Raw genomic sequence first — 9,898 nt, 5'->3', positions numbered from 1 at the left:
AGGAGGAGGACGGCAGACTGTGGTGGCAACAACTCACCCTGGAAGATCTGGGAGCAAAACGCAGCAGCGACCAGCAGCAGCAGAGCGAGGCGGAGGTGAGCCATGACCAGTCAGCAACAAGTCCTCAGAGGAGAAGTGAGGAGCAGCTGCCATCCGTCCCTCTTTATGTGAGCGGCGAGGGGGCTTCCCCCTCCACTCCGCTGCTTCCCGTCATCACTGCGAGCAGCATTCTTTGGAATTTCCACACTTTGGAATGAGTCCAACACACGAGGAGAGAAAGTGGAAGAGTGTGAACATGTCCGAGCGAGTTCCCTGTGACACTTACATGGTCAAATCCTCCTCCATCTTCACTCCACAACCACGCTCACTTGTGCACTCTGTTTAAGGCCGGCTCGTCCAGTTCCCGCAGAAGCTTCCTTCACACATGTTCAAACACTCCAAACTTTCAAAAAGTTATTCCCCAAATGATGTCTGGTTCGCGCGAGAGTGGCGAATTGAAAATCATGTTTGTGTCACATGACTAATGTGTTCGGCTCCATTCTTTCCTTAGCATTGTTGAGAAAAAAATGCCGACCTTGCATTTCTGTCATGTTACGGCCAGCTCTTCCAGTTCCAGCAAAATTTTCAACTGAGTCACAAGGTTAGTTTTACAAACCATTCCTCCAAGATGAGGACAGCTATGGGTTTTCCATGAATGTTTAGAGAAGATGTTCTTGTGCTGCTGTATTTGGATACTTGGAGTTGCGTGGTTTGATTTTCTAACTTATTTGGTGCATTGTTTTAGCAAGTAGGTGTGTTTAAGAAAACGTTTTCCATGTTGACCTTAATACTTTTGTGGCATATTGTGCCTGAAGAAAGCAGCATTTGTTGTTGCGGTCTGTTGATGCATGATGCGTTGTTGTTGAAGGTTCTCAAGATAGTTATGTGTTTAACAAGAAAGAACGTGTTTGATGTTGTTTTGTGGTTGGACTTAGTTGTGCTCAGTAAATAGCTTCACAGTGCTTCACTGTTGTTTTGACACAATTATGAGGCTGCTGCTGGTTCAGTCTGTCTTCAGTGAGACCTCCTGAGTGGCAGAAATGTTCCTGTCCTCCTCGCAGGTTTGAGCGCAGAGACAGCCCTGCCTCAGACCGGCGTCATGCTTGGTTTGTGCTTCAACTGTCAGCGGTGGGAGATTATGCTGGGGTGAGTCAGGTGACCAAAAGCGTTGTCCTTGTTGTGCGTCGGACCTTGTGGCCCTAATGGGAACAGGCTGTTGCCTATCAAATCTGTCTCTGACTGACTGACATTTCTTCAGACTATGAGCCCGGATTTAAGGCCCATTAATTCTCAGGGTTCCATACGGATCCGCATACGCAGAGCACGGATAGAAGGATCGGCTCCCTGCTTATTTCCACTACAGTACCACTGGGGGGGGGGCGCACTGTTGCTCTTACTACCTGATACGTAGCTCTAATGAGAAACGTTGTTTGTTTTGGTGTTTGTTGTTGTCCAAAACTTTTGATGGTGGGCTGCTCCACCTGCTGGATATATTGGTGAACAGCAATACCAACGTAACAAGCATGTGATCAGTAACATTGTTCGAAAAGCACTGTGTGTCAGACCAAAGCAAACAGAAGTTACGTACAACACTTTGAGGGCTCGAGGCCAAGCTGAGACCAAGACCAGACTGAAGACAGAAAACAAAGGTCTATTAGTCAAATAGACTCACACACTTGTTTCTTTCTGCAGAGGCAAGTCTCTAGCTACGACACCAGTCACTTAATACTTTGGTTTGTGGGTCATGGAAGTCCATGCACGGTTTGCTAACTACAATAGGATCTGATTGCAAGAACACGTCGGAGCATGTGACTTGTGACGGAAACACTGTTTTAACAGGAGCAGAAATGGGCCGTATGGTGAAACATGCTGCAGCTATCCAGGTTGTAAACATCTGATCAGTGGTGTGTGTCATCATGGTTCCACAGGAAGTGGCCATCCGACACGCTGAACTCTCACACTGTCAGAATGTAGCTTACAGCTCTGACCCAAGGGAAGCACTCAGGAACGACAGGCACATGCAAGTTTTTCTCTCTGTTCACCCGCTCCCACGAGGGTTCTATTGGGTCATGCCGGGACAAGACTCCTCCCGAGTGATTCCCACACTGCTGACAGTCACGCAGCCATTGAGCAAGACTTGATTGAATCATGTTCCTGGCAGCCGTGAAAGTGCCACAAGCACCTTGGTTTGCAGAAGTAGCTCTTTGCAACATTTCCTGTGGCTAACTGACCCATTAGCGATTTCGTAACGTCGCTGACCTCTCTCGCTTGCCAGTGTTTGACTCTCGGTTGAACCGCTGCCCTCCTCTGGCTGCAGGTCAGCAACAGCTGCGGCAGAGCGCCGCACAGTGATGGACAAGTTGTGTGGATCAGTTCTTGCTAATATTGTCAGGTAAAACTTTGCTGTGTGTGCTGTGGTTTGTCCTCAATGTTGTGTTGAGATGTTTCGTTTGGCTTGGCTACACAAGGACTTCCTGTGTCACTGATGTATTTCACACATGCTAGCTGGCTAAGTTAGCATGAGCTTTTGTTTTAGAGCAGCATGTCATGCAACAAGAGAAAGGAAATTTGATGGTAATCACAGTGAATAAACATTTACTCTCCAGAGGAAGACGAGTCCTGTGAAAGTCCTGAGAAAGTCAAACACTCTAAATCAGATCCATCTGCTTTTGGATATGAGGGAGGAGGAACCAGCAGAATCATTATGGCCGCCTGACGGAGGTTTCATGCTGACTTTTTAATTTTCACAATATCTAGAGAAGAAGAAAGGCCAGGATGTAGAAACAATAGCGCAGATTCGCATCAAGAGTTAAGGCTGTGCATGTTTCCAGAAAATCCAGATTTGTCTTTGACTCAAGTAGCTGCTGGGTCGAGTCCAAAAGGAAAGTGAGACCACGATGACTCAGGGGATCAGCAGCTCGTGTCTGTGTGTGGTGCACATTGTGATGTTGTTCTTGCGCCCAGTAACAGTTAACCCTGAGTGTGATCTTCAGTCAATGGAATTACGAAAACAACCGTATTACGGCCGCAGGAATGTAGGACTTCACTTCATTAACCGTTTCATGTGCCGCACTTCCTGGTCTGGAGCTGACTCAGGCCTGGTGCTTCAACTTGCCGGCTGCTCATGTGGATTATCCTCTTCATTGCATTCTGCGTTTATCATGGCAACCAGATTTCTGTCTGAAACCAAGGCAGCCAACAAATGATGCATTGTGTTCCATCAAAACTGGGATTATCATCATCAGAGTTCCCATGTTAAATGGGATTATTACTGTTTGTCAAGTCAACTAGCTCGGCAAGCAGCGTGGCACCTTGCATAATCGAGGTTTTGTCTTCCATGCGAACAGATGATCATAATAGCCATGTTATTGCCTTGTGCGACAGGAGAGATTATTAAAACCAAAACAGCTGCGTGCCATATAATTCAGTGCCATCACAACTGGATTGTTGTCTTTGATGTGTCAGATGTCAGATTAGTGACAGTGTCAACTGGGATTACCATCATAACCATTGTAAACACTGGAGAGCTGCCTTTGATATTCACCGGAATTATTATCACCATCTGGCTATTGTTATAGGTTATTGTGAAACTGAGCTGGTTCTGGAGAGCAGAGGAGGCCCAGCTCCAGTCCCAGTGTCTGGTGACCTTGGTCGCCCTTAGATTGACAACTCTGGAGTGTGAAGAACCTGAGGTGGACTTCCAGTTTCCAAATGACAAGTTTCCCACAGCTGCAGACGCGGAGCCACTGCTGTGCTTCAGTGGAGCTGTTCTTCTGCAGCTCTCTAACCTTCCCTTCTTCACTCGTAGCTGCAGTGTTTACACTCTGCGTTGGTCCCACTGATTGTGCAACTTTTCCAATCTGTTTTCCATCACAGCTAACGGCTCTGGTTTTTACGTACGAAAGATGATATCAGCTGCTCTACATCAATTGAAATGTGCTGAGGCGGCATCGTTTCCTTCCCAGCTCCAGTTGCAAACAATGTAGCCGGAGAGGTGAGGGAGCCCATGAGAGGGGTCTGTGTTCGCCTCCCACAGGATTAATATTCTCTCTGCAGCGGGCCCATCTGAGCACCCCCCTCCTCCTCCTCCTCCTCCTCCTCCTCCTCACCTCAGCCTGTTGATGTGAACCGGACCAGCCAAGTCCTGCCTCATTTCTTGGAGCTCGGGAGACTTCAGGGAAAAGGAAAGAGAAAGTAAATCATGATAGGAACAAAGACCTGTTGCGGGGGGCTGCGAGGCCAGACACAGGAAGAGTGACGTCTTGGCTTCTTTTAACAACATCAGGTTTCTGTTCATCAGTCAAGTGTGTTGCTGTCATGGATTAGATTTAATTTACTGTCAGTGGCCATGTGACAATTTTTTTTTTTTGTTTTATTTTTTGTTTTTGATCTGTTTGTTTATTTTTTCCAAGTGAAGAGCAATTTCATATTTATTTATTCTGCTCTTCATGATACATCCCCTCTTTTGTGATCAGCTTCGCCCTTTACGGCAACATTATATAAAACTTTTTATTGTACTTGTCTGTTTGTTGTGTTCCACAGTGGGGAAATTCAACAAGTCACTGCTGCCAATGACAACAAAGACACTGACACATATCAAAGACATTAAAGATGCTCAGCAAACATCGAAGACATCCACAAAGCAACAGCATAAAAAAGTTGCAAACAATCAAACAACACAAGACAAATATGTAAAATATAAGTAACTAGATAATAAATACATAGATAATAAATTATATACTTCATCACAGTTTTTGAGAATGGACGCTTTGTGTGATGCCTGACTGGGATGAACATTTTCCTTTGTAGCTGCTGTTTTATATTTAGTTATAATGTCTTTTCTGTTTGTGCATGACTTCGTCCACTTTATTGTTTTGTAGCCTTTTATGTCACTTATCTGTAATCAATGACTGGCTTGAAGTGAAGTTGTTTTTGTCTTTTCAATGCATCATACACATATTTGTTTCTCTGATGCCTCCTGTGTTTTTGGTGCAGGATTCATTTATTTTAGACTCTTTTGTGAGTTTTTCGTTGTCAGCAAGTTTTATTTTTTATTTTTATTTTTTTTGTTTGTTTTATTAAATCATTATGTAATTAAAATATTAAGTTATTCATTATTTTTCTCTATTTTCTCATCAAGATTTTAAGCTAAAATGTACTTGTTCTTTTCCTCCTGTGTTTTTGTCTCTGCTTGAGGTTGAGGTGTGCCTGGGCTGAAAAACAAAAGTTGAGAATTCATTGTGTAGCATTTATTTTAATGATGAAAACCATTTTCTACCAACAGCTGTATCACTGCTGTGGACAGGGGTCAACATGAGCCCCCTGAATCGTGTCACCCCATGAGAGCCTCATCTATGTTGCAACACCGCTGAGTCACTAAAGACATTTGCTGCGTTGATCATTTCAGAACTCCTTGTTTCCAGAACCGCCGCTTCCACAGAAGACCGTCTGAGCAAATCAGCACACGTCACAGGCCTGATGGTGCGATTCCTTTCAGTGACTCAGAGTTCCAGCTCAACTGTTTCTGCAGCTCAGACATTTTTGAATAACTTTATTCTAATAATGCCGATGATCTGTTGCCAAACATTTCAAGACCAGAGTGGTCTTAATGTATTAAGCACGAGTGTTAAAGTACGTCAAGATCGAGTGCAGGAATAAATCAAGGTGCTTCGACATGATGGCACACTCAACAATTTCGTTCAGTTCACCACCCCCTGGCGGTGTGGCAACCTCACACCAGACCTGCGAACTGGGACTTGACCACCATCTGCTCCAGGAGAGTTCGGCTGTGCCGTAACAAAGGCTCGCAGCCGGGCCGCTCGGTGAGGCTGAAGGACACGTCCGAGACTTCCACAGGAATCCAGGGAGCGAACGCGGCAGCTGGTACGGTCGGCGCTCTCGTACTGGTGCGCACCATCCAGCGCCGGTGGCCTCGCAGCGGCCCCTGTCGAGGGTAGGGAGCAGGCTGGGACAGCTCTCTGATGGAGCTGGCGTAATCGTGGAGGGAGAGGTCGGGGTCGTCCTCCACGTCGCTCTCCTGCAGCTCGCTGATGGTTGGGAGTCGGTCCACCGCTGACAGCAGACACCGCGGCTTCATCCTCTCCTGAGCCTCCTGCCCAGATAAAAAAAACTCTTTGTTTTATTTTCATTTATTTATTTTTAAACTTTAAACTTTTGTAAAGGTGTATTCATTATCAATGCTTTTTCTCATGTAGCGTTTATAATTTCTCATCTTTGTACAGAATTTGCATATGACTTTATAAAATCTATTTTTTCTAAGTTGACAGGATTGCTGTAGATCAATTTCAAATACAATATGCGCTTGCTTTTCTGTGTTTCTGACTCATATTTTTCAGTAAATCAAAAAAACATTAAAAACCCAAACTTGAGCTACATTGTTATCTATAGTTTAGAATTATTAAATTATTGTTAATCGATTTTTTTTTACTTCTACTTATTTAAAAAAAGCACGTTTTGGTGCTTTTAAAATTAATAAATAGTAGTAAAAATGATTTTGGTAATTGATTTATTGTTCTATTTATAAAACAACCAAAATCACATGAATTCTCTTAAATTCACAGGAAAAAAATAAATGAAGACATCTATGTACTATATAAAAGTACCAATAATAATTAATTTGAAATAAAGTGACAGGTGTGACAAGAGTAAATGGGACTGTTGTTGTCTACGCTGGACCTGCAGCAGTCTGAAGGAGAACCTCAGATCAGTGTGGTCCATAATGGAGAGCAGCTGACTGAGCACCTCTGGTCTCAGAGCTTGACTCTGCTGAAGCCAGTCACCGGCTCGCTGACGCTCAGGATCTGAGGTTCGTCCAGTCCATCCCACAGCAGAGCCACTCACTCTGGGTGTAACACATAGATTTCATATGGAGATGTGGGGAGTTAAATGTCACAAGTCATGAGTCAGGTTTAATGATGAACTCGGGTGAAGTGGTTCAGAGGACCCAAACCTGGAGCTGAGCCATGTTCCGCCACTCTCACAGGCCAGATCGCAGCAGCGAAAGCTCTCTCTGTGAGATGGTGGGGACCAAACATGAGGCTCACTCACGTCTGCTGCTGCGGATCTAAAGAGACTAGCTGTGAATTGGGCCCTTCTGGACCCAGTTCTCTCTAAACCCAGTGGGAAATATGACAATAGTTTTACTGAACTACACTGTTCCACTTAAAAGAAACAGATCCAAAAACATGAAGTTCATTGTTGAGCGTAGGGGGGCAGAATATTCCACATTACATTCAGACCCACTGATTTCTATTAATTTTTTTATGGTTAATTAAAAAGTTTGACAGAAAAAAATGTTGAAATAGTAATTATTATAAAATAATAACAAAGCTCTCCGGCCTCCTCTTTGTTAAAGGAAGGCTTTAAAAAAGTGAAACTCTCGGGGAACTCACCAGATGGCTGCCGGTCCAGTCGCCTGCAGGTGTGTCTCCACAGAGCTGCCGCAGCCGTGACGCCCGCCAGTGAGAGGATAATCTCAGGCGCTTGTGTAACGTGTTATCCAGGGAGCAGGCTGAGCCAATTATAGCTGAGACTCAACCCACCAGTCACACATCTAGGGAAGCTCAGTCGTCGGGGAGAGACTCGGGGTAGAGCCCTGGCTCTTCCAAGAGAGGATGGTTCGAACTCGAACCATCTCGGGAGGAGACCTCGGGGCAGAGACGCCGGAGAATCTGTCCGTGGTGATCCACCACAAGAGCTGGAGGAGGTTTCTGGGCTTCTTTAGTTCAACTGCTGCCTCCTTGATCCGACCTTGGATGCAGATGAGAAGGTATTTTGAGCCAGGGAAGTCCTACTACTGATGTGAGGATAGAAGACAGTGGTGGGATCAGGACTGCAGACTCTCATTCCGGCACCAACTCATTCCCCGAATCTGCTTCCTGGAATGGAGGACGACATGCTAGCTCCTGCCTTGCTAACAGGAAGTGCCCTGCGCCAGTGGCTCTGTATCTTGCTGTATCTTAGTTACACAGCGCTCAAGGTGAGTTATGGTGCACATTATTTCACCGTGAAAACTGAGCCACACTCATCTTGGAAGTCCATTTCCTGTCAATTGTTTTAGGTCGCAAAGAGTGCACGTGTGAGCGGCCCTCATGGTTCAACTCCCACTTCCTTCAACTATGCAACCCAGTGACATCACCGCCGCAGTCACTCCGGAGGAAGGAGCTCACTTGCTTCAGAGTGCTGTGTGATGACGGTTAGTCATGCTAGCTAGCTTCTGCTGACACTGTTCTCAGACGCACATTCTAGGAGTCCTGCTTAATGGAAATAAAAAAATATATATCTTGCTGCACCACAAAATACACATTTATTCTCATCATTAATCTCATATTAAGAAATTTAATTTAATACACTATTGTTATTAAAATCTATTTTTTAATTATTATTATTAATAGGACCATAATTCAAGTAAAAACATTATTACTCTATTTAAAAAACACACAATTTTATAAATTATAGTAGTAAATTCCAATTTAGGTACATTGTCATCATCTGAAATTGAAGGGTTATTGTATGTTGTAAAATAATATATTTTAAAAAGAAATATTGAAACTTTATATTTACTTTAACACGTGTTATTTTTCATGTGATTTTGTATTAAATTGAGAGGAAATTGTTAAAACATGATTGCATCTATTTTAAATGTTTTTTTAAATAATATTTAAAATATAAAAACTGGGGTCGATTATTGCGACATTAATGATGAACAACCACCAGATGTTTTCAGAAGAAATTCAAGAGAAAAACAATCACGCGGGAATAATGACGTATCTTTTTTTTTTTTTTTATTAAATTGAAATGCTTTTCAAATAATGTTTTAATGACTTTGTGTCATAAGCCAAAACTCATTTATTTATTTTCTCATAAATGGATGCCTCATATGGAAATCAGAATTCCTGCTCAGGCAAAACAAAATAAATGTATCCATGCCACCACTCCGTGAACCTCGAAATTGAGGGCCAACCTCAGATGTTTCTTCGTGACGGACCAAGGTCGACAGCTTCCAAAGAGCCCGATGACTAAAATACTGTCGCGACCTGGGTGAACTGTGTCGCTGTGGGTTATGAACTCTTGTGTAAATATTAGTGTTTTAATATACGTAAAGGTATAGAAAAGTGTTGTAGTCGTTGTGTAATTTGAATGTTAATTTAGGGTTACAGTAAATGTTGGGACAATGACTGAAGGGATGAGTGATGTAAATGACTCTCGCTCTGTTCACTGGTTCAAGGATGAATAATCGGGTGTCACACTATATTGGCTGAGTGCTTTCTTTGTCAACTTTACAATAATGTGGAACCAAGTGGAGTCACTCTGAGGCGTCTCCTCCAGAGCTAGGAGGAAGTGGACACTAAAGAAGAGAACTTCCTCAACATGACTCACTCATACAAGAGAATGACTAGTGGAGGGGCTCCGGGCGTCACCTGCTGACACGCTTATGTGCTATTAAAGGCTCACTGAGTAGGTAGATTAAGGCCGGGGCCGGAAATAGAATCGGCTGTCGATCGAAATAGAAAGTTGAGATTCAGGTGAGGAGGTCACTTGAGAATTAGATCAGACAGCTCTGACTTCTCGTTGCTGACGCAGAAATCGTTCCCTGCAAACCGTGTTCCACACACCCTGACACCCTGATCTAAATCGCTTCCAAAAGCGTTTAATAAAAATAGTGAAGTAATTTATTACTTGAATACTGACGTCATCGTGTAGCGGGAATGGATGTGTCAGAAGTGAAGTCGATCAGGATACATTCCGTTCACCTGTCGCTGTTTAACATGGACATTCCTAATGGTTTGCGGGGGCGGTTATTGCGATATCAACGATGAACAACCACCAGATGTTTTCA

General features: G+C 43.7%; 1 protein-coding gene across 1 annotated transcript; it reads right to left on the bottom strand.

Annotated features, from left to right (window-relative positions):
• Positions 1 to 4,154: 4,154 nt before the first annotated feature.
• Positions 4,155 to 7,521, bottom strand: si:ch73-6k14.2 (uncharacterized). Its single transcript, XM_053857805.1, has 2 exons — positions 7,452 to 7,521; positions 4,155 to 6,151 (listed from the first exon to the last, which is right to left on the bottom strand). The coding sequence occupies exon 2, from the start codon at positions 6,134 to 6,136 to the stop codon at positions 5,771 to 5,773; it is 366 nt and encodes a 121-aa protein (XP_053713780.1). The 5' UTR covers positions 6,137 to 6,151; positions 7,452 to 7,521; the 3' UTR covers positions 4,155 to 5,770.
• Positions 7,522 to 9,898: the final 2,377 nt, after the last annotated feature.

This window comes from Synchiropus splendidus, chromosome 2, assembly GCF_027744825.2.
Source record: "Synchiropus splendidus isolate RoL2022-P1 chromosome 2, RoL_Sspl_1.0, whole genome shotgun sequence".
In the NCBI taxonomy this organism is placed as follows: Eukaryota; Metazoa; Chordata; class Actinopteri; order Syngnathiformes; family Callionymidae; genus Synchiropus; species Synchiropus splendidus.
This window is presented reverse-complemented; position numbering and strand designations above follow the sequence as displayed.